Raw genomic sequence first — 26,449 nt, forward strand, 5'->3', positions numbered from 1 at the left:
CCACCACAGTCCACACGGCGCGAGCTGGCATCAACCAGGGACCCAAACATCGGAGATGAACTCTCTACCACTGAGCTACCGCGTCTCGAGAAAAAGGAAGAGGGGAAGACCAAAAATGAGATGGAAGGACAAGATGTAAGATGCTTTGAGCGAGAGAGGATCAATAATAGAGGACACCGATAGAGAAGAGTGAAGGAAAAATTAAATTCGGGAACGTCGACCCCATATAAACATTGGAAAAGACGGAGACAAAGAAAATGAATGAATGAATGAAGAAAAAATCGTATTTATTCATCAAAAGTATACATCGTACTGTGATCATAACAATAGATGAAATATATATGAACATGAAACAAAGAAATATAGATGTGAACTCTTCAGATAATACAACAATGTTACAAAGTAAATGACTTGTAATTGTCCAACAATCTATATTGTTAGGTTGTAACAAGTCAGCAGTCATTTCATAGCGGTGATTCAAGGATGTACGAGTTATTTTATCTATGGTATTATCAAGTAGGGTTTTGATAGTAATGTAATGACTAGCTTATCCCAAAGCTTATGAGGTAGTACGAAGATTTTAAAAATGATTCATTTGCAAAAATATTATGACCAGAGAGATTTTCTTTCTTGAGTTCTTTAATAATAGTTGCACGCTTTTCTATTAAGTTGTTATTAATATAGTAGTTTGGCAATTTGAAAATAATTTTACAGTAAGACGATAATATATATTTCATATTTTACATCATTTCATCATATGTACTTTTTAACAAATTCCAAAACCGACTGTAAGTCTATTAATTTTAAACTATTTTCAGAAAGACCTAAATTCTGAAAATTTAATTTGCATTCGTTGCTATTTTGATTGGATCGGATAATTCTGTATCATTAGTGCCACAAATCTATTTCAAAATCCGACTACAATTTTGCCTGAGTACCTACTTTGGTGCTTTTTTTTTTTTTTTTTTTTTTTTTTTTTAAGGATTCCTACACTTCTCTGAAGAATTTACTTTGTGATACTTCCTCCTTTTCAGATTTGATCCATAATTGCATTCAATACTTCTAAGATTTATTTTCGAAAGAAAATATTCATGCAAATGGATTACTTGTAAAAAAAGAGAGACCTTATTGTAAAATTATCATTAAACATGAATCTTGAAGATTAAAATTGAGTGTGACTGCGTAACTCATTATGACTTGTAAAATAATTTTAGAACTATTGATCGCTTTGTTTTGTATTCACCGCGGGTACTCTTCTTCTTGAATGCCTTCGGTAGTTATTTTTTGTTTGAGCATTTCTTTTTAACCCTTGGTAGGAATTGAGGTTTGTTGAAGGTTGATATTGTGCAAGTGAATCATCATCGTACTCATCCAATTGGGTGTTCGCGTTGGCTGAGATTTGGGTTTTTAAATCTCCGGACTGTTTCGAAACATGGGCACCCTGATAGCCATTGTACACGTCACCTTGGAAGTTTACTTTGCTTATGTATTTACCGTAAACGTAATTTTGAGAACCATACAATAGTTCTCCATGTGGGCTACCGCCTTGATTAGGATTATCTCCGTAGTAATTTTGCCTTATTGCTTCTTCTTGAATCTGTGTCGGATAATTATAGTTGTTATTTTTCTGTGTAGGAGCTATTTGATAATCAGCTCCTCCGCTTTGGCTATACACACTAGCATCAGAATCAAGGCTTTTTGTATTTACAGCTACTTGATTGCTTCCTGTCTGTTCAGACACGTGAGCACCCTGATATCCATTGTATGTATCAGCTTGATGATTTACTTTTGATATATATTTGCCATATATAATATTTTGAGACCCGTACACAACAGCTGGCTTACGGTTACTTCTCTTCCAACGTCCTCTTGGGATAAGCTCTACATTATCATCAACAACACTACCAGAGATTGTCTCGTACTGTGGTATGTTTTCTGTCCCATCAGTAGCTAAATCTTCTACAGTGCTTGTGTCTTCATGTCTCTCCTCTGGAAAGTAGTACACTATTTCTTGTGGCTCCTGATCCAGATATTGATTGTAAAGCTTATTAGCTTCAAATCCAGTGTCCACTGCTGCTGGTTCGGATCCTGTGAAATATAAAAAGGAACACAAATAAATTATTTTGACATAGTGATTAGATAATTAATATGCACTCATTACTTTAGAACACTGATTCTCGTACTTTCTAAACGGAAAAAGTATTTAACAGGTAACACTTTGAAAGCAATAAGAGCAAGTAGCGAAGACTGGTCGACATATTCGAAAACTTAGAGTCTTTCTACTGCAATGCTATGTTATAATAACTACACATTATTAATAAACTTTAAAAGTATAGCAATAGGAAAATAGATCCAGAATCATTAAAAAAAAACTTAGAGTGATAAACTCTCAATTTCCAGCAAGTTTATACTATTACTTTGTGTTGTATATCACTGTTCTATGCTAGAAGAAAATTATTAAAAGATTTAGATGAAATATGACGTCTATTTTCGTCAAGAGTTAAGAATTATTCACACTATTTGGGGTTGAAATAGCTTAGCGGTAACAAGTAGCAACAACCTCTAACTTTAAAAAAGCCAGTGTCTACAACGTAGGGCACTACTAAAATATTAAAATAGTACACCCATCCCTCGTTTTAATAATGTGAAAGGGGACAACGGCGGTCCAGTGTTGCCGATTGTCTATAATGTCCGTCACTATGTTTGCAATGGGTAATATCAAGAATTGCATTGCGACGTATAGTATAGTTTGTACACAAACAGAAATGATCTTCCTCCTCTAAGAGCAAGACCTACGGGAGATATTAATCCAAAGAAGAACACATCTGTATCCTTTCTTTCTCCTGGTATCAGCAGCAAATGAGTAACTCTTGGAAACATTCTTGTCATTGGTAGTTTGCACGTGGTCCCAATGTCATTTTGGCAGGTGTACTGTTGATAAGAAAAGTTGGTTTAGTTTGTGGCTAGAGTATATTATATATTATACTTTTAGTCATGTGCACCATCCAATCGGACAGTGTAAAATACCTGGAATTCTGAATATACACTTTATTACAGTAAATTCAAAATATTTAGTTTAAAATTAGGAATTTCATTGGCTGCTCTAGACTTTGCCCATTGCTTTCAATGTTCGTAAATTGTGGATTAGTGTATTAAGTAAAGTATTTCGTATCATGTTTTTTCTAGTAAAGATAGGAAAAGAAAACTAAAAAAAAAGAACGGAAACACGCTTTCTTACATAGGGGGCCGCGGTGGCTCAGTGATAGAGCGTTCACCTCTGGTGCTTGGGGTCCCGGGTTCGATCCCAGCCCCCGCCAAGTGAACTTTGTGGTGGACAAACACCGTGTGCGTGGGTTTTCTCGGGGTTCTCCCGTTTCCTCCCACTGTCTTCATTCCACCATTTCATTCATTACTCATCATCACCGTCTCCTTTAGCCTAGCCGGCATAAGCGTGGGACGTAAAACTCAAAGATTTCATTTTCGCTTTCTTACATAATCCCACAAAGCAAGAACCAAAGAGTATGAGGTCTGGAAATCTCGGGGCTCCAATGATCACATCAATTACATGGTTTTCTTCTATTATCTGTGTGAGAAACCTGTACCATTTACGACATGAATGACTCAATAACTCATATCGAAGAGTTGTATGAGGGGTCTTAAATACTGAACAGACTGACGAGTAGACTTGCGTATCAAAGCAATATGTTCTCTTCAATCCTCCTCAGCGTGTCCGCTGAAACGTGCCGTTACAGGTGAAGGCTCTCTTCAGTCCTCTTCGGGATCTTCTCTAAGGTGCATGGTCAAAGCTGAAGGCTCTCTTCAATCCTTCGCAAATTTTTCCCTGAAATGCGACAACTACCAAAACGTTTCCTGTTTAAATGAACAGCCTATGTACTTAAATGTCTGGTACCAGTGACCACTAATATTTGGTATTGGCGGAACATACACTGTCGAAATATGCAACGCAAAATTAATAAAATAATCCGTTCTGCTTAACTTCAATACACAACATGCCTCACCTTGCGGTCTTGTCGTCTTTCCACCAACTGAAAATAGCATAGAAGAAGAAGTACCTATCTACTGCCAATTACTGAAAGTTCGAGATGCTTGTTTTGAAACAGTTTCATTCATTACTCTTTTATGATTGGGCAAATACAATAATTTAACCATTCCAATCTTTATGTCAATTCCAATAGGCATGTAGTTTATCGTGTTACTTTTCATTCTTATAACGAAATATTTCAGTTGGGAACATCTGGTACCCTACAAGAATACTTGATAATCCTGTCAACATAGTAACTTGACTTGTGTTGGTTACATTTCTTTTAACTGCCCCAAATTTTTATTAAAAATTAAATAAAAATCATGTTCGAAAGGGTTAAATTCGGGTCCATCTTTCTGAATCGCCCTGGATGAGTAAACCAAAGTTCTGTATTAGACCTCCATACAACATGTACAACGAATTTCATCACAATATATTAGATTGTTTCACATCTGTATTTGTTGCGCGGTTTACGAGGAACCAACTGGGTCCTAAGTACAAACCTCTTACTTTATACATACAAGGTCTTTGTTTGCCCTGCTCTTACTCACGGACAATATTGCCTGGTTATTCGCTCTGTCAAAGTTCTACGACAGATTACAGCTCCTCGAATGTCATGTCTTGCGCCTTGCCTACTTACTACCTGCAGGAACTCCAACACAATAACTCCTCCGTGGCTAAGCGGTTGGGTACGCGCTTTTAGCGTGGGAGGCCCGGGTTCGATTCCCAGTTGGAGCTTATGTGGTTCGGATTCCACGATAATCAGTAGGTCCACGTCTCATATAGCCTCGCTGCTGAATAGGGACGTTAAACTCAAAATCAACTCAACTCCAACAGAAGAAGTCTATTGAAGTACAACTATCCGTACTCTTTTACAGTATCTTTCCCACCTCCGCTGTCGCTACGTTCAACACCGTATCAACGCCGCTCACCCGATCCTTCATGAACTATTAAGTCAAATTCCAGCTATACCACATTACGCATATTCACCAGTCTATCATCTTGTTGCACTCCATGAATGTGATCAGGAAACTCCTCTCTACAACACAGATTGTCGCAATTGTCATCGCCATATCTACTGCGCATAAATTCATTCTTGCACTCCCTTTTCCTCACTAACAAGGCTCCCTCTCATTGTCTCAACCCGCTGAGATTTCAATGGATTAACATGTTTCATGGTCATTACATGCTGGGAAAAGAGACTTTTCGATTCTCTTCGTCTGTTTGTTCGTCCGCCCGTGCCTATGTAAATATGTTCACTTGCCTAAAGCCAATACCGTTGCACATAGCGAGACCAAATTTTAAACTTAAAGTTTTTATAGGATTCACTAGGGGCATTTTTCAAACTGTCTTCCTACCCCTAAAAATTAAGGAAGTTTACTGAAGGGTAAAAATTAAAAAAAAAATCGATTTTCTCTAAAACGAAAGCAACGATTTTGTTCATATTTCAGTAATCAATGTTTCATTAATAACCTCATAATGTAATATGAAACAAGTCTTTCTTCTAGAAAAATTCTAGGTTGGGTTGTTTATTCTTCTGGCTTATTATTTTTTCTAAGCGATTTTCTCAAAATCGACAATTGCGAAATAACTCATAAATATGTATATATTTTACTCAGAACACTACACTGTAGTGTGATTTCTCATTTAAGAATCTACATAGTAAAGTACTCTTTTGGGGGTAAGTTATGTTCGGACGATTTTCTCTAAAACGATTTGGGCGATTTTGTTCATAGTTCACAAATAAATGTTTCATTAATAACCTGACAATATGTGGGTACCATCTTGTCACGTTGTCAGTGATGCCAACCTGAAACGTTATAAAATTCCATCTCCAGAGGCAGAAATTCCCATTTTGTCCTTGAATTTCCCACGCTATACTAATAACGTAATTTTCTCAAGTTAGAAAACACAAACAGTGAAAGTGTATATCGGCCATTTTCTTCATTATACGAGTGAATTATTCAAAAATTCTGATCGTCTACGTTTATCAAACATTTTTATGAACAAATATTTTCCTTAACTGAAAGAGATAATTGAAAATGTTGATGAAAATAAGTACATAGTTTTGAGAACAGTATCTCCACCACGCTTTTCTGTCATAATCTTCTATTGGACGTAATAAAACTAGATAAACTTCATTTTCAGTCATTTCGTATGGAATGATTTGGAAGATGAACGTTTCTCGTTTTATTTTCTTCCGTTAATTCTGTTCTTTCTTTCATTTCTCTCTCTCTCTCTTTCTCTTTTTTTAAATACCAGAGTACAATTAACGTTCCTTAGCGGTTGTTTTTTGATTTTCACAAGTCACTGCATGAATCACTTCAACAATAACATGCATTTTATACTAGCAAAATTTGAGAGTTGACATTAATTTCAACTTCATTCAAGATCCATTTGTTTGCTTCTTGCCCATAGACAATTTTGTTGAATAGATACAGGGTAAATATGCCAGTCCTCGACCACCTAATTTATTTTTGTATGCTCTCTAATCGCCTGTTCACTGAGTGGAACGACTAGTCCGAGGATGCAACTAGCTTACATGTGTTCCTAAATCTATATTATATCGATACTTTATCCAAATATCTGAGATAACTTATACCATTTATCTAATATTAGTCTTAGAAACACCAATAACTGGATTTCTTGTGTTCGACCACTTTTCGTTAATGTTCGACCGCATACTGTTTAGTCATCGACCACTACTCGGTTAATGTGTTTTTAATTACAGTATGAAGGTTAAAGTACAACTTTACCTAGCGAGTATCATCTCAGCTTTGCCCGGTGTGACTGAGGAAAAACCCTGGAAAACCTCAGTCAGGATGGTCGGCCCTGGGATTGAACGCAGGACCTCCCGAATGCTAAGTCAACGCCCTACAATTTTTTAAAGTTAGTCTCAACCGAGACATTCAGCTTTAAGGCTGAACGCGCCAATTTGGAATAATCTAATCATGACAGGGACATGAACAAAGAAATATCAAGGACAGTTGAAAAGCGTCCTTGCTCTTCAGAGGGATTCGAACCCCCAGTAGATTTCCGCATCACTATCCGAAGCCTAACGCCCGAGCAGTCGTTCTTTCAGAAAAAATGTTTCGGCAGGGCACACGTAGTATTCCGGGGGGACACTGCTGGTACTATTTTATTTATTATTATATTATAGATGTATTATTTTGGTCTCGTCCGGGAGGTACTCTCAGAGCTCCGGTGGGGCACTGCTTCCCCCCCAAAAAAAGTGTCTGGAAGAAACACTGCCAGAGACCACTACCATTGAACCACTGCTATTCGGTGAATATTCAGTTACTAACAATAAGATTCCGCAGATGCCTATACAAATGTAAATTGGTCACTGAATTAATGCTTGAATCAAAGAATTCTCTGAGAAAATATAAACGCAAAGCATGATCGGACACTGAAAAAAAAAAAAAGTTAATCCTCGACCAGTACAGATGTATTACGAAAAGTAGTGGTCGAACACTAGTAAATGTTTTTGTACACCATTATAACTTCAGATTTTGTAACTTGGAACTCATTTCATGCAAATGAATCGAAAGTTAGTCGTTATTGACGTTTCTACAAATTTTCAGTTCTCGACTATCCTGTGGTCGAGCACTAGTTAACAAAGAACATTTCATAAGTCATTGTCCGACCACTACATTTTATCGATTTATTCCTCAAATCTTTCAGTTACGCTAAAATTTTACTACTGAAATGTGTTCTACAGTTCCATGCAACAGATTAATATGGCACTTCTTACCTGGTGCAATAAAACTGCGGAAAAGCACGAAAAACCGAGCGCTGTCGTTCCCATTTGCAACAGATTAAAGCGGTCGATAACTCAGTGCTTCTTCCGTAAGAATACATTTGATTGGTTATTACCAATGCACCTGCAAGATATTTTGACAGTATCTTTCGGATTCGTACAGAACAGTGTTGCCAGATCTACTGATTTTGCAGGAGATCTCCTGCTTTTCCTACGTTCTACTGATCTACTGCGAAAGAAAATGAAATGTGAACAATCTCCTGCTTTTTCCTTACTTCGAGAAGTTGAAGAAATATATTATTATTAATATTGAATTTTCAATGTTTCCTCACATAAAAAGACGAAATTTCTCTGTTATAATACACAAACCTCTATAGAGCATATAGTTATAGAGCTTTACTGTATATAGGCTATAGGGATGGTACCGAGACCGAGACTAGTCTCGGTCTCGTCTCGGTATCGTCTCGAATTATCGAGACGAGACCGAGACCGAGACGGCCTTTTATATACCGAGACGAGACCGAGACCGAGACGGCCTTTTATCTACCGAGACGAGACCGAGACCGAGACGGACCTCTATAAATCGAGACGAGACCGAGACGAGACTTAGGTCAGTCTCGAAAGTCTCGGTCTCGTCTCGAATATTGATATAGACAACTATTAAGATTGACCTTTATTCAAAATTTCTTTCGTTGCTGTATTAGGTAATATGGGAACGGTTGACTAATGTTCAGTGGCGTATTTAGGGGATGGCTATCGGACTGAAGCCCCTCCCGAAATAGATTTGTGATCATTTTTTTCGCATTGCACGTACAACACAAATATTTCTTACTCGTTCTCAAGCCTCTCCCGAAACAAAATCCACTGCTGATGTGTATAGTCATCTCTGTCTCTCGCTCTCCCTCTCTAAACATATATATATATATATATATATATATATATATATATATATATATATATATATACTAGCGGATCCAGGATATGATCGAGGGAGGGGCTAAAGCATAGTTTGACATTTTACCCAATGTAAAGAAAAAGTAGGATTGAAGCCCATTTTATACAGTGTATAGCTGAGCGTCAAGGGGAGGTATAACCCCTTTAACACTCCCCTTGTATCCTTGCCTGTATATCATATCTAATATAAGTAAAAGGAAGAGTTTGTTTGTCTGTGTGTCTGCGTGTCTGTCTTTGTGATTGCCTGTGTGCGGCCTGGGGACCAGACGAGAGTCCAAGAGTTACGAAATTTGAGTGACAAGTATCATGTCCCAATCCTTAGACCAAGAAGAAGCGTTTTTTTTTTTTTTTTTTTTTTTAATTTTGAATGAGGGGCGTTTACCAAGACATGCAAAAGTAGTAGAAAATGACCGATATTAATGTCGAATACATAGTTTTCGCAGTCGCTGCGATGAATGATGATACTTCCATTAGCGATGACTTTCAAAGTCAGCTGCCAGTGCATGCGGGTCATGATTCACTTGCGGGGGAGGGGAGTACCGAGACTAAAAAATAATACAAAATGACCGATATTAGTGTGAAATAGTTTTCGCGTTTTCTGAGATCAATGGTGAAACTCCGGTCGCATTAACCTCCAAATTCACCCCATTCAGCTGCGGGCCGGAGTTCACAGGAGGGATACCGAGACATGTAAAAGTAATCCAAAATGGCCGATATTAGTGTCAAATGTATAGTTTTTGCGGTCGCTGAGATCAATGGTGTCACTTCCATTAGCGATGACTTTCAAATTCAGCTACCAGTGCATGCGGGCCGGGGTTCACCTGCTGGGGAGGGGGTACCCAGACATGCAAAAATAATACAAAATGACCGATATTAGTGTCAAATGCATATAGTAGTTTTCGCAGTTGCTGAGATAGTGATACTCCCACAGGCCTTGACTTCCAAATACTGGTCCCATGCGAAAAATGGGTATTTCATCTAGTTATATATAATAGTCATATATATTAAAAATGCTAATTTTTTTTAACATGCTGTGTGAAATATGGAAGGGGAAATTCTTCCAGATACTCTGCAATACCACTAGATAAACAAGCAATGTTGCCAACGCAACATAAAGTTGTAATTTCTCAAATTGCACTGCGTTTGATATTACATATTTCTGTTTAGTTAATTTAGTTTAGTGCGTGCGTTTTCTCGGGGTTCTCTCGTTTCCTCCCACTTTCTTCATTCCACCATTTTATTCATCTCTCATCATCACAGTCTCCTTTAGCCTAATCGGCATAACCGTGGGACGTAAAACTCAAAAATTTCATTTCATTTTTTAATTGAGTTTAACGCTTCTTTCAGCAGCGAGGTTATATGAAACTGAACCTACTGATTAACGTTGAATCTAAACCACATGAGCTCCCGCCGGGAATCTAACCCGGGTCTGTCACGCCATAGGCTAACTGCTTAGCCACGAAAAAGCTCTATATATTTCTAATTTAGATATTAAATTAAACCACAAAAGCACATATATTATTCAGTGTAACAAAGGACAATACATATCACTAAAATCAACATTTTGGAGATCTCTAATAACTCAAATGGCAGGAACATTATAACATTAGTGTTCAGTAGTTTAAATTACAACAAGTCGCAGTTACATTATTTTAAGCAGTGTTGCGAACTTAAATAAATTGCTAAATATTATTATAAATATAGTGCAAATAACGTAGCTAAAGTGCAAAATATTTTAAAATTACTCGTAATTTGTTTTATGGTGCAAGAATGTTTTCAAAACACGATATTTTTCATAGTCTTTGGGCTACTTATAATGTTATTGTCAAAGTTTTCGTTCCAGCAGTACATGTAAAAGCAAATTGTAACTGAAATTAAACGTAACTGACAACTTTTCAGTAGCACTAGTTGTTCTCCCTAAGCCTTAGGCCTGGTGTATTTTTTAGATTAAAACACTGCTTTATTAAACTTTCAATTACACCCTAACTGCATTTCATTTGTTATAGTTTGACCACTGACCACCGACCACCTCAAACTCGATAGCTATATGCAATTATTCAAAGACTTACAGTTAGTAATACACATTGTGTTGATTTTTGTTTTGTTTTAGTTTAAGGTTTCACGATTATGCTAGGGCGGCTAAAGGAGACGTGGAGTTACTGATCATAGTTTAATCCGAAAAACTTCAGTCGTTGAACATTACCGCCACCGGGAATCGAACTCGGAACCATGCGAACCAAAATCAAGCGTACTAGCCATTACAGCAAATGGGGGTTCTTACATTGTGTTGATTTAAATAATTAAGTCAGTGTTGCCAGATCCGAAGATCAAAAAGTAGCGTGTCTGTGCTCCAAAAGTAGAGGATATGAACTATTTGTAGCCCAAATATATAGAAATGAATTATTTGGCAACTAATGACTGGTACTAATGAAATAATTTTTAAAATAGATCGGAAAATGTTATGGATATATTGCAAGACGAAATTATGATCGATAGACGAAAACAATTTTAGATTGGATACCACGTGACAAAAACAGCCTAGGAAATGTCAACATACAAGAAATTGTGACAAAATCAGGAACCACGGGGGAGTAACCTGGAAAAGAATTACTCAAGATAGATAGTTGTAGAGAAAACTTGGGAAGACTTCATCCAGCAGTGGATTGATAATGCTTGATTATCATAATGGTGATGATTTTATATCGAGACCTCAGAGGTAAACTAAACCAAGTCATAATTTCGTAATTTTACAGGAGAAGCGAAAAATCGGTTCCTTAACTAAGATCTATAATACTGTTTTTCAAACTATACTAAGTAGTTACAAAGTAGTAAGATGGCTTTAGGCTTATTACACCACTAGAGAGAACATAGTCTATTAAAAAAATATTCTAACTCAATCTGACCAAAAAGTGACTTAACATAGTCTACCACTAATGTTCATAATGTTCATATATATATATATATATATATATATATATATATATATATATATATATATATATACTGTATAAATTTACTAGGTAAGGTAGGATAAAATTGGATCCAAAATTTAACGAAAGTCATACAGGGAAAAAAAATATATATTTTTGACTATTTAATACTTTATGTTGCTGCAAAACTACGAAAATGAATACAAAAGAATACTAGAATGTTAAGAATCACTTGTTTTGGCGAGAGAGAGAAAATAGATACAGCTAGCTCGAATTACCTATATATCATGTTTCGCATAATTTTCAATCAATATAAAATTTCAACGTAATGAACGCACAATTGGTTTTCTCGAATAAAGATCACATGAACCGCTAAGAGCTCAGGAATAAGCTTAATCTATGTTACGGCAGTGAATATACGTATGCGTATGTAATGCATTACAACTTTAGGAACTAGTATAAGAAACAGAATGTACTTAAATTTAGACGCGAACTATGCGAAACATCTGACTTTGAATCTAATTGTTTCGTGATGCAACCCGAGGCCACACATAGCAAAGATGAGTGCCGTAGCCCCCATCACAAAGTTCAGGAATTTTGTGTTATAAGGTGTCAATTAAACACGTAGATGTAAAACGGTAATAAAGCATTTGATCAATTTTAAACAAAATATATTGTAGTAATAATTTACCCTATTTGTTCAGATAATGAACGTTATATTATGCATTTAAAATGACAGTCGAAACAGAATGTATTGGATAATAAATGAGAAATTGTAAAATTTCAAATTCGGTACGATTAAATACATTCATGCTGCTATGTGTTGCGTTATCCGTTAGAATGTATTGAACAATTCTTATTCTAAGGAAGGAAATAAACTACTGTATAGTACTGAAGTTAATTTAATAGAGTTTAATTTATAGGCAGTACTGAGGCCATATGAGAATGTCTTTTGCTGAAAGTGAAATATGGGTTACTATTAGAATTTTATCCCAGATATGATATACCCACTGATGATTGAAACTAGAACACACGCATGGAAGGCATCAGCACTAGCAAATTAGCTCTGAAGAAGTACACCATACTATAATTCTAAGTCAAGAATAAGGCCAAAAATAAAAAGCAGAAACGACACACTTTACAATAATAATACTTTTACAATTTTACTTTCACCTATTTATTTCGAGACTTTCGAGACGAGACCGAGATTTGGCCCTCGAGACCGAGACCGAGATCGAGACAAGCATTTGTTGACCGAGACGAGACCGAGACCGAGACGGCGATTTTTGACTCGAGACGAGACCGAGACCGATACAGCTATTTTTAAACCGAGACGAGACCGAGACTGTACAAAGTCTCGTCTCGTCTCGTCTCGATACCATCCCTAATAGGCTAGTATGAATCCAAAGAATACAAATGTACGTCATCTTCTATATGCATTATGGTTAGCGTTTTTATGACTTTCTATAAGATTTACAAGTAAATGTTGTTTAGATTGGGACTTGGGTTGGAAGAGTGGCTTATAGCGTTTCTCCACGATCGTCAGCAAGAAATCGTCTTACGCCACGATCACGTGTGACTGTACCATATAGCTACGTTATCGCTACGTGCATGAAAAGACGTTTTCCCACTCCACTTTCCTCTTTCACTACGTTTTACTTCACACATGTGTGTATCAAATAATATTAATATAAATCGGGACTTCTCCCTTTCATTTGCTCAACGTAGTTCATCGGAAATGAATTCTGGATTGCTTGTTTTGACTACTGCCCTCTTAATAATGGAAAATTTTATTGCCCTCCTCCCCGGTTTACATTCAAACGCCACCACTGTATGTGTCTACTGCTTTCTCCTGTTTTTTATCTTTGAATCTCCTGCTTTTCCAACTCATTCGTCTGGCAACACTGGTACAGAATAAGCTGCAATTCAATTATAACAGAAAATCATGCTCTTTTATCGGAAAATTAGCCCAATATACGGTTTTTAAGTAAAAAGTGGTCGGCAACTAGGGGATGGTCGAAGACCGGCACATCAACCCTATGAAAAATTACATAAATCCTGCCAATTTTAACGAAAATTCCCTTTATCTCATTTCGAGAAATCATTGTCAAAAACTCCCACAATATGTGATTTTACTCAGAGGTTGGCATCACTGCGCTCACAGAAAACACTTGCCTCTATTGATAGGCACAACGATTCACTATTGAGTAGTGACCTCTATTGATAACTTAAAACAATACACAGGCACTAAACCGTGTCGACAAAAGTTAACGAGTCATTGTGTGTTTGTTTTGATACCAAGAAATGTATATAAAGAATTGGAAAGTGAAACTGTAAATTCAAAAATCTTTTAAATTGTATAACTGCTTGAATAATGATAGGTCTTAATACGTTCCGCCATTTCTGTTCACTTTGTCGTATAACATTTCTGAGCAGTGAAGCAAATCACTCCTCAAGCATCAGAGTGGAACAAAGAAGAAAAAGGAGTGACATGAGGAGAGGGAATGTCTTGTTTGAATGGAAGGTTGTGTTAATTTATTTATTAATTTATTCTAATTTAATGTAAATTGACATTTAAAGGCGGTCAATTACCCGATGGGAGTCGGCAAGTCAATTGAAGTTAAGGTTAACCAACTCAAATTAAGCTAAAAATATCAGGAGCTGTTACGCTAATTACTTGATTACAATATTGTGTTTACACTGTGAGTGTTGCGGAATTTTTACAATGCCAAATGAAAAGAAAATATTATACCTAAAGAATTTTGATATTGGTGTAAATTTTCTCGTTATTGTTGCTAAGATAAAAATTTGCCTTTAAATACAGTAAACAGCTCTATATATTTCCTATAATTATTTTTGGGTTGGTTTAGAAGTAATAAAAAGGTTCAATTGTTTTAAATGTTTACACTTTCTTTTATTTGCACGCTAAGAAATGAACTGAGAAGACACTTCAATGTTAGCTTAACTGGTAAACGATTTACTCTGCAGAACATTGAAATCAAGCTTTTTTTTTTTTTTTTTTTTTTTTTGACTAGTAACACGTTCCCTCACAACCCAGCCCGAAAATTTCCGGAACGGAACAGTCGTGTCGGTAGTCACATATGATTATTTATTTATGAACAAAATATCAAGTATAGCTCTAAAATTATTTAACATTATTATTATTATTATTATTATTATTATTATTATTATTATTATTATTATTATTATTATTATTATTATTATTATTATTATTATTATTATTATTATTATTATTATTAGTATTATTATTATTATTATTATTATTATTATTATTAAGCATTCTGCCTTTTGGCAGGTCCTGGATTTTTTTTTTTTTCTAATTTAGGTTTGGCCCTGGAAATATTTAACATTCCAATGAAGTAATAATGAAACTTCGGTAAGAATGTTAAGAGAGAACTTACAAGAGGCTATATTTAAAGTTTCTCAAAGAAAAACATGAGAAAACCTAGATAGGAATGGAGTGATTCGTAGTTCTAAACCTTTCAAATGCAAAGTAATATATGTTGTTTAATGGCGTATACTTAGTTGGAGTTTAGTTGACATCGAAAAATTCATGTGATTATATAGCAAAAATTTGTGAATGTTATTTCGTCCCAAGTATCGAAATCATGAGGCCGAAAGTGGGATTCCTAGCAGTACACTTGAAGGTCCTATATAAACTAACTGACGTCATGGCCTGAAAATAGTAATTTCAAAATAGTTTAAACTGTGTGTTGGTCAGTCAATAATTTGCCCACTTTTATCCAACAGTTCCAATATTGAACTTCATAAGTGAAATTTTATTGCTTTTGTAGGAGTAACATATTAGTTGTTTGGTTGGTTGAAGTTTAGTGCCCCTTTTCAGCACCAAGGATATGTGAGACGTGTACCTACAGTTTAAGATTTAACCCGAACCACCGTTAAGTATTCGAATTTCAAGGCTCATCCACCGGGAATCGATCCCAGGATCTATAGACAAGCAAGAACGCTTGTAGGGGTTACTAGGACACTCAATTCCTTTTCAAATGTTCATTCTCAACGTGGGAATTAACGCCCTCCAAGGAGCGTTCTAATTTCCAAAGGAGGTGCAAGATCAAATGTGTGTAATTGGAGGGGCGATAGACTATTTAGGAGGCATTTAAGATTTTATGAACTGTTAAACATTTTTCTTATTATAATAAGAAAGTCATATTTATAATAAGAAAGCCATAATAATTATTGGACGAAAGGCGTTGTGCATTTCATAAATTATCAAAAGTTTAGATTTTTTCACAACCAATAATGTAGATTTTCCAACGCTGATTTTAACAATTGATGTCATCTTTTGGTTTTAGACTGCTTCGTCCAAGTCCTACGTTCAGCCTTGTGCATGGATGGATAAGGTTAAAAGGATAGGAGGCGCTGAAGAAAACAGCATTCACCCAGGGGTTGGCGCTAGACTTACAAAGGTTGAGAACCAGTGAGCTAGTAACTATTGGGTTTCCCACTATTGGACATATCATCTATGATGCTAGGATTATTATACAAATCACACAACAGGACATAATGCAAGTTGATCATAGTTTATGTACTATATGCTGTCTTTCCAGTTGCTGCTACTATAGAAACAGCGATGACCATTCTGTTTGTCTAATTGCTCATCCAGCTACTACCCAATTTACATAATAGTTACGGGATCGTATAAATTATACTAGATTGTATGCTCTTCTTAATATTGAATTCCTGTTTCGCAAAATTGAATGCATTTTAATGCATTATTATTATTATTATTATTATTATTATTATTATTAATAATAATAATAATAATAATAATAATAATAATAATAATAATAATAATTCAATAACCCCACATTTCCTGTTCAATTATTGTCCCAAGTAGAGAAGCACCAAAATCGATGTACCATTTTATTTTTGGCTCGTATATTAGAACTGTAGGTCCAGAATGAATATACACATCCACTCTTGTAACTAGGGTCTTTATTCTAATTTATAATAACTTTAATTTATAAAATATAATACACACTGATATGCAGGGATCTATTTCTTTATATGTTTGAAAAAATGACACGTTTAGAAAACAAGACCGAATGTCTGCATAGGCTACCTAGAATATCTACTGGATATTATGACAAAAATAAAATACTAAAACTAAATCCCTTTAAAAATTTTATTATTTATCTTATAACCTTCCATGTTTTTTTTTAAATAGTTGGTCTAAAACGGAAGTAGTAAGCAATATTAGTCAAAGTAATCAATTTGATAAGCAAATGTTACTAAAAAATAATAAACAATAAAATAATAGAAAGTAGGAAGAATTTAACAATTCAAATATGTTGTGCAACTTGCTTTCATTGGTCTACTGTCAATCTGCAAATAATCGCAGATATGAAGGTCTTTCCCTGCACCATCATAGTCAGTGTGTGCCCATGGTACACAAGATACGCATTGAATCCACCCTACTTCATTTCTTCAGTGATAATAGGGTGTTCACCTCTCTAGCGTGGGGTCCCCGATTCGATCTTAGTTTGCGGCAAGTGAGCTTTGTAGTGGACAAGCACCATATGATTGGGTTTTCTGGAATTTTCCCGTTTAATTCTACTTTCTTTATTTCACTATTTCATTCATTCTCATCATGTCCATCTTCTTTAGGTTGCACGACATAACAATGGGAAACAAAACTTAAAGATTTCACTTCATTTCATTGTCACTTCGTTGCTGTCTTGCTAATAGAATGTTTCACAACATTTTCAAGCTGCATTTTCACTCTCTGGTACAATAATTCCTCATTGGATGTTGAGACGTCTGCTGTTTAAATAGCAGTTTTTTCTTTGGTCTTGAGATAGCTTTATGTGATGGACTATTTGTGTCACCAGATTGACTTTTCTCACCATACAACACCGCCGGTCATGACACTTATACTGCACAGGTGTGTAGGTCCTATATCATAGCGAAGTTTATAGGCAAATCGGTTTACAGATCAGTAAACACAAGTGTATCGGTTTACAGAACATTCTAACCACCTATTTTAGACATGATTTTCCTTCAAAGATTAGCAAAAATACCAACATGATTTCAATTCTGCAAAATTTAAACTATATATATAATCCTGTGACATCAATTGCTTAGTTACTTCTCATTAGTTACATTGATGCCCCTTTGAAAGTAGATCAACAAAGATTTTCTCAGAAATCAAATACACATAACCCCCTTATAACTATAGCTAATATAAACAGGCTTCAAGAACTTCTACATCACCTAATGCACAGCCGGCTGTCTTGGCTCAGCATCTAATAGTCTAAAAAGAAAGGTCTGTCAATTAACTTTATTGATAGGTATCAATTTTGATGCATTTCCTCTACTCATTGCACAGAAAGCGAATTTTGGAAATAATGATGAAAAATTTATATATATATATATATATATATATATATATATATATATATATATATATATATATATATATAACAGAATCTTACCGAAATCGGAGGCCCTACCAACTGCCTGGCTGATGACAAATAGGAAAAAGGCTGCGAGAGATGCCTGCAAAAAAGAGAAGAGGGAGAAGTTCAAAAACTTCTGAAATAGCTATTCAAATAAGAAGTTCAATATAAACATTTGAAATGAAGTTTAGTACAATCATGTTTAAAAATAATCCCTGTAATAAAATTTCGTTGGCCAATAATTTCTGATTTACTATTTTCAAAGTAAATTGCTTTATCGTTTATTTAAACTAATAATTGAAAATAGTGCAATCAATCTTTTTATCCCAAAATTATCGAAGCCCTTCCTTGATCTATTTATACTTTTCCTGCTTTTTTAGTTGCTAATGTATGCGCCTTTAGTGTATAAGTGGTCCTGGCTTCGGCACCCGTTGGAAGAGCATATGTGGAATTTTTAACTGTCCACGATATTTGTGTGTTTGTGTCCCTGTCGTCTTAAGCAGAAAATGGTAAAAAGGGTGAAATCAGGAAACGTAGATAAATCAAGTAACTGAGAAATGTTCGATTCAGCAGTAAACTTCATAAAATGTAGCTAAAACGTGTGTCTTTGGTGCAAGTGGCTCCGGGTTCGATTCCCGCTGGGAGAGCACAAATAATTTAATTTCACAATCATTCACTTTCATTAATAATCTGTCATCTATAGTCTAATGCAGTGATAGTAGTAGCTCGTGAGGACATTTTCGGTGGATCGTGTTAACGTTTCTGTTGGCTAACCTTGATTCCTCCACTCCATAGGCAGTAAACAAATATAAGATTTTTTTTTTTAAGTTGGTACTTCTTTTGGTTGGTAGCTCACAGCAGAATTTAAAAACTATATACTATCTTAGAAGCTTCATAAGTTTGGCGACCACTGGTCTAAACAGTAAAAACGCGGTCCGTAAAACAAAAGAAAGAAAAACATAAAACATTTAATTTCTTCCTAACTTATTGAAAGGAAATAAGTTTCTCTCATTATTCGGTATTTTAAATCAATACAACAAACACATGTCACACTCTTTAGAAAAACTATCCACTCAATATTTTAATTTACGTTTGTATCTTGGGGTTTAAAAAATGTGTACGATAGAGAATTTGGTGGGGTTTTCACAACGTCATAATGATGATGATGATGATGATGATGATGATGATGATTATTATTATTATTATTATTATTATTATTATTATTATTATTATTATTATTATTATTATTATTATTATTATTATTATTATTATTATTATTATTATTATTATTTACAAAAGTCTAGAACTTGTCTTCAATTTAGAACACACTTTGTCTAGTAAGTAAAACCAATCACGTACCTTAAATGTAACTTCGTATGTAGTACTAATATATATATATTTTTTTTTTTGATCATTTTTACTTTCGATTGACGATAGGGAAGTACAAAATATGATATTCGTGAGTGGAAGGAAGAGATTTTTAAAAAATCAGGGAATTCACATGCTTTATGACACAGATACCAAAAGAGTAATTTTTAGATATCTAACCATCAGACAGTTCATCCCGTTACTCACTTAGAGATCATATGTACTCGAGCCAAATTTTTAACTTTAGTTTGTTTCGTTTTCTTTTTTTTTTTTAAGATCTCTATGGTGGAACAATTTCGAATTTACTTCCAAGTCCTAAAATTAAACGATTTTGTTTATATTCTGTAAACTAATATTTAATTAATAATCTTATATTATGGTAAAAAGTCCTTCTTCTTATTTAAAAAAATCCAGAATCGAAGTTAATTTTAAGTTCATACAAAAGATCATATTGGGAATCTCTAGACAAAGTACATCATGCCGTTTCTTGGCATTTTTTAAAAAAAATTTAAACATGCTTTTCAAGATGACTAAATTTACGCCTTGTACTTAATTTCAACACCAAACAATTGGGTTAGTGTTATGTCTTAAATGAAATACTTGATATTTGTAATGGGAGTACAGTAGGTTAGTGGTAGAGCGCCTGTGTGGGGGTCCCTGGTTCGATCCTGGTCGTGTAAACTTATGATGTACAAAATCGTGTCCTCGGGTTTTACCCGGTTACTCCTATTTCCTCCGACTTTCTTATGCTGCCAATTCTTCTATCATCATTCACTTGCCTTAATCATCGTCTCCCTTACCTCAAAGGGCATAATTATGGGACGTTAAACTAAAAGATTTAATTTTTTTTTTTTATACTTCTCATACAAATCAGAAAATCAATTACGAAATTCATAGTAAAAATTTCTTTCAAGTGAGAAATAATTTCACTTCCACACTTCTGAGCAATTTCAACCTCAACCAGTAAATTAAATCATGTTTACCCTTACTAATGTCAAACACAAAACATAAATTGGTAAGTCTTCTAAATAACAGAATTTCTCAAAGCTTGGTAATCTCCTGGAAATATTTCTTTCTTTCTTTTTCTTTTTTTAAAAATATAAATTCATTCCCTTGAATTTGACTTCAACATCAAACAATAACATAAAGTTTAGATCTCAAACACCTGCCCTGTTTCATTAATATCGAATATCGAAAAATGTTCAAGAAATTATATCTTTAGAATATATGTTGAAAATCTTATAATTTTTAAGTAAGGTATGCAATATCTAACTTAAAAAACAATAAAATGAAGTCACTCTTTTTCCTCTGACTAATTTTAACCTCGACAATATGGTTAAGCCGTGAGCCTAGATTGGTAACTTGGAATTTCAATAATATTCAAATAATGTTTACGAAGTATATCGTAGTCAGTTATTTGCTTATGATGAATATGTAATAAAAAAGAAAAAAGAAGAAAAGAGAAAGAAAGAAATCTAAATTGGGGTAAGTTTCCCAATTATTCTTGAACAATTTCGACGCCAAGTTAAGAGGAATTATTTCATGTTTTTAGTTTAATACCACGATTATGCTTCGTGGCTAAAGAGGACGGTAATGAAAGAAACGAAATATCCCTGAAAATCCAAGAACACTGTTTGTCCATCATAAAAACTCATTTGGCGTAAGCTGCGATCGAAGCAGGGATCCTACGCGCCAGAGAAAAGCGTTCTTTTACCTTTCTATTTGTTTTGTTTTCAAAAAATGTCCTCACACTTATTTTGGCCTTTTCCCATTTTTCAAGATTATGGTCTCAACAAAGTCACGAACTCAGAAAGAACGAGTTCAGTTAAAAATCCAGCCATGGCGCACAGACAGACTCGAACCCCAAATCAAAGTCACGAAACCATTGTTTCACTGATGCCCTCATGAAGCAATTAGAAATGAATGAAGAACTGGTAAGAAATGGGAGTACCTAAAATACATTTAACATCCATGGTATATGCCGTTTACTGTCCTGAACTCAACTGTTGAATTTTGACTCAAAAGACAAGTAATTTAGAACTGAGCATTATAGCTCATTCATCGGAAACAAATAAAAATTATATATTTATTTTAAAAATATTAAGTAGAAGCAATATTTCAGAGAAAGATCAACAAAGGAAAGGGTCGAATTTCAGAATCGATTCTTAACTTTTTTTTTTTTTTTTTTTTTTTTTTTTAAGAATGGAGCATGGGTTAACTTATTGTATAGACCCTAAGATAGCTTCTACGTTAGCTATACCGTGAGGTAACTTTTAGAATGGAGCTACAATTGATTTTTGGGATGAAACCTCAACTAATTTTTAGAATGGATCCTAAGATACTTTTCTAGCCTGAGCTGGTTTTCCGAATGGAGCGTTAGCAAATTTTTAGGATTGAACCTAAGCTAATTTTCGGAATGGAGCGTGGGTTACGTTTTAGGTAGAGACTGAGCTGGAATGTGACCCGATCTAATTTTGGGGATGGAGTATGGGCTAATTTTAGAATGAAGCCTTAGGTAATGTTTGTTAGAAAAATTAAAAATACTTTTTTAACCAAAATATTCAAACTATCTTTCAGATGATAGAAGAATCTATAGGCATCTTGTGTACTTCAAATTTAAAGATATTCTCCATAAATTTTCGACTTTCGTTTGATTTTTTTAAAATTCACTCTCAAGGATAGTATATTTCGTGGAGATCACATAAAAAAATCATTATTTGTTTACTAGACTTGTGAAATTTTACTTCTTTTAGTGAGCTTTGGTTCAGGAGCTATATAGATTACAATTATCAGAGCTGGAACTTAGCCTTACATTAGTTGAATTTTTGCATAAAATTTCACTAACTATTACAACCTACAGAACTAATTCCATATTAACCAAACTTAGTACAAAGGTAGATCTTATCTTGTTTAGTGCTAATGTGAAATATCTTTCTTTGCGGCAGTTAATTCCAGAGTTATATAGACTATGGAAATTCAGGTTTGAATTTAGTCACTTTTTCACTAAAACATTTCAGTATTCGCTATGATCTATCTAACATATGGCCTATGGCCTATGGAAATAACTCTATGGCCTATGGAACCCAGATCAGTGCCGCGTTCACAAAAGCTCTCCACTGACTGGATCCAGTTTCTACTTTGTATTCTCGTTCTGTGAGATCCATCTTAATATTGTCCCCTCTTCTGCAACTAGGTTTTCCTAATGGTCGTTTCCAGATTGGATTTCTAGTTAACACTTTGAAAACGTTCCTACTTTCTTCCATTCTGGTCAAATGAACTACCCATCTGAGCCTCCTAGATTTGATGGCACTAACAATGTTTGCTAATCTATAGAACTCATTTTATCATAACCAAACTTGGTGTGATAGTAGACCTTAAACCAGGTTAATTCTCTCGTGGAATATTTCTCTAGATAGGCATTCTGCTTCACAGTTATGATATTTCTAATTTGGGATATGAGCGACGTGAAATTATAAAAAAGAGAAAAGTAAAAAGAATGAAAGGAATAAAAGAAGAGATAAGAAAAGGAAAAAAGAAAAGAAAAAGAAATAAAAAGAAAATAAAATAGTGATTACTACTAGAGGCGCATTTACGGATGGGCTAATATGGACCATGGCCCAGGGCAGAAAGTTTTACAGGGTGGCAAATTTTTACCATACTTAGTTTACTTTTCATAAACCCAGTTCTGAAAATTTCATAAATTTATTTTTTTGTTTTGTTTAACGTCCCATGATTAGGCTATGCCTGTGTGACCAAGGGAGACGTGGACCTATTGATTATAGTGGAATCGGAACCACTTTTTCGTTCAAGTGTACCCCACCGGGAATCGACCCCGGGACCACGCACACCAAATGCAAGCATGGTAGTCAGTACGCCAAGCAGGAGTCATAAATGTATTACATATACACACACATATGAACATGATTTTTTTTACATCTTTATATAAGTATTATGTAAGAGGAATCTGTTTGGCTATAAAGTGGTAATTCACATTTTCATTATGATTTATATTCGTCGTTGTGAATCTATTCCTTTATAGTAATTTTATAAACTTATCATTTTGATTAACTTCCAGAATTACCTACAGTTTTCAACGCTTATTAATACATTTTAATATTGATTATTTACTTAACTATCTCAATATTTTTACATTGCTATTTTATAACATTAAGGGCGTGGGATGTTTTTAATAGTCGGGAGCAGCAAAAATGTTAAATTTTGCCTTGGTTGTTAGGTTTTATGGAACTTATCCGATCTTGACCACATTTACCTTGACCATATTTAATTAGTACAGATGCGAAGTATTTTTTCTTTTCTTTTTTCTTTTTTTCTTTTTTCTTTCTTTTTTTGTGCAGAATTTTAGTTCTTGAGTTACAGACAATTTAAGCTCAAGCTTGAATTTAGTCAAATTGTCGGTGGAAAAATTCTCTAATTCCTATTCTGAAGTTATGACAATGATTTGCTAAAACGAATAAAGGATAAATACTACCTGCAATCGAGAAACAAATGATCACGTCATTTGAACAAAATTGCTTGCAAAAGTTGAAAAAAAGCAACGTGACGCAATGGTTTCATTTTATCATTATCTAAAATATATATTGAATTAAATGTCTCTATTGCAACATTTTGTAGCAAATATTTTTTTTAAATTTTATTATTGTGAATAAAAATTAATATGGATTACTTGAGTTTCATATTAAAAATTTTCGCTTTTGCTGGAAATGTCTCCAAAATATCGGTGAATTTTCGAAATACTGAGCCAATCGAAAAAAAATGCTCGATTTCATTTCTTACTAAGCAAATAATAATAAATGAAGCAAATTGCAACGAAAAGTCAATGGGGCGAAGAAAATTATATAAGAAAATGAAATGAAGTAAAATATTTTAGTTTAACATCCCATAATTATGCCAGTTAGTCAAAGGAAGACTGATGATTAAGAGGTCTCATCCCGGCGAAATTAAAATACCGCTAATTTTACACTAATTATGAGATATCTTCAAATAGATAAAAGATAATTGAAATGTGGAACAAGTGCGCCCTAGACAATATTATTTTGCGTGAGGTACCGTTATCACAGCTTACCTAGTGGCTTTCTGTTTTCAGCCGTTTAGAAACGCGAAAATAAATGCCGATTTTCAAAATGGCTCGAAATCGAAAGCAGATAAGTGAGTCGCGATAACGGTATCTCATGTAAAATGATATTGTCTAGGGCGCTCTTGTTCCACATTTCTATTATCTTTTATCTATTTGAAAATATCACATAATTACTGTAAAAATAGCGGTATTTTAATTTCGCAGGGATGAGGCTTCTTAAGGCAAGTGAATGATGATAGAAAAATGGGTACAATGAGAATGTAGGAGGAAAAGGAAGTACCCCGAGAAAACCCATCCATGGATACCATATTTCTATCAGAAACAATAGTTAGGCAAGAGAAAGAGCTGAAAGATACAGGGATATAATGCTTTTATCAATTGTCTCACCTGGGCTAGGATTAGTGGCGGTGAAGCGACTCTTCGCCACACCCCTCCGCTAGAGAACTAAGAAAAAAAGGCCCTATGTTAATCAAGTTTCATAACTTGAGAGAGGACTAAATTCGATCCTCCCAAACCACAGGATCTGCTTAGACATTATCGGTGCTACTCACTAAAATCGAACCATGAACCAGAGACGCCAGAACGAAGTGTTCTATCATCGAAATACCTAAACTAAGCTAAATATTCACATTAAAAACATATCACTTATCACGTTTCTTTAAGATTAATTGAACATCCAACAATTGTACACTTTAAGCTAAAGAAGGCAGATCAGTAGACAGGGCCGTGCCGTCGGGGGGGCGATCGGGGCGACGGCCCCGGTCGCCGAAGTAAGGGGCCGAAAAATTGGAAGAAGAAAGGAAAAAAATGGGAAAAATTACTTGGAGTATATGTATGGGGGCGCCGTCGTATACTCTCGACCCGGGAGCTGATTTTCCACGGTACAGCACTGAGAGTAGTGAAACTGAATGACAGAAATGTTTTGTAGAATGAGAATGTGGGAGAAAACATGAGAACCAAGGACATGATAGTGTCTTTTACAAGCTTACATGATCTAGGATCCAACCAGAGATCCCTCTCACCAGAGAAGCACTCTAGCACTGAGCCCTTATCCTCCCCACCCGATCTTAAATCCAGAATACTAAAACTTGCTAACCATTCCGCTTCCGCTACATGGAAAGAACTTCCCCTCCAGTAAAACAGAGCCTGGCAAACACAGTTCCAAAACTTTCAACACAGTATCATCAAAATCTTTTCGTGTTCAGTATACACACACTTCAATTCAGTATAAAGTAACAATAATAATTCGCTATTGGATGTGCATTTTCACTGAATAAAAGATATTCACAAAAATCCCGTGTTGTGCATATTCTTACACTAAAAGATATACCACATTACTATATGCACAAAATCCAAGAGGTACTTGCCTGCCACATTATGTTGGCTAGGAACGCAATGAAAATCTCTCAGAATGGAGACAAGAGGAGAGACACTAACACACGTGCGTCCTACCCCAACGATCACCAAGGAAATTGTGAAACTCCTTTGAGGTAGGTGCTTTTATATGAGTCACGACAACCTCTTAAAACAATGCTCCATGAACAGTTAATGCACGAAAATAAATCTCTTTTTTTTTTCTTTTCACAGCTATAATTGGACGGTACAGCCAGTTTCTATATATTGTTTTATTAGCAAAGAAGTGTTACCTTCCCTCCCTCTTTTTACAGTTGCGTGTACATATTTATAGATAACAGACCGATGAAACATTCGTCATAATCAAGTCTCATGCTAGAAAAGAATTCGTTTCTTCTTGTCCGCATTCTATTTGTCATTTTCATTATCAAAGCGGGAAGCTAGCTTAGCTGACAGTTCATCTTCATTTTTTTTTTTTTTGGCTCCTCACTAAAATTTAAACTGTAG

The 26,449-nt window shown here is 34.8% G+C and overlaps 1 protein-coding gene across 1 annotated transcript; it reads right to left on the bottom strand.

Moving 5' to 3' along the window:
• Positions 1-273: 273 nt before the first annotated feature.
• On the bottom strand, positions 274-26,065 carry LOC145662164 (uncharacterized). The gene is made up of 3 exons (XM_081727499.1): positions 25,957-26,065; positions 18,163-18,226; positions 274-2,088 (listed from the first exon to the last, which is right to left on the bottom strand). Exons 1-3 carry the CDS (start codon positions 25,963-25,965, stop codon positions 1,217-1,219), a joined length of 945 nt encoding a protein of 314 aa, XP_081583625.1. The 5' UTR covers positions 25,966-26,065; the 3' UTR covers positions 274-1,216.
• Positions 26,066-26,449: the final 384 nt, after the last annotated feature.

Source organism: Thermobia domestica, chromosome 10 (genome assembly GCF_964235325.1).
Source record: "Thermobia domestica chromosome 10, izTheDome1.hap1.1, whole genome shotgun sequence".
Lineage (NCBI taxonomy): Eukaryota > Metazoa > Arthropoda > Insecta > Zygentoma > Lepismatidae > Thermobia > Thermobia domestica.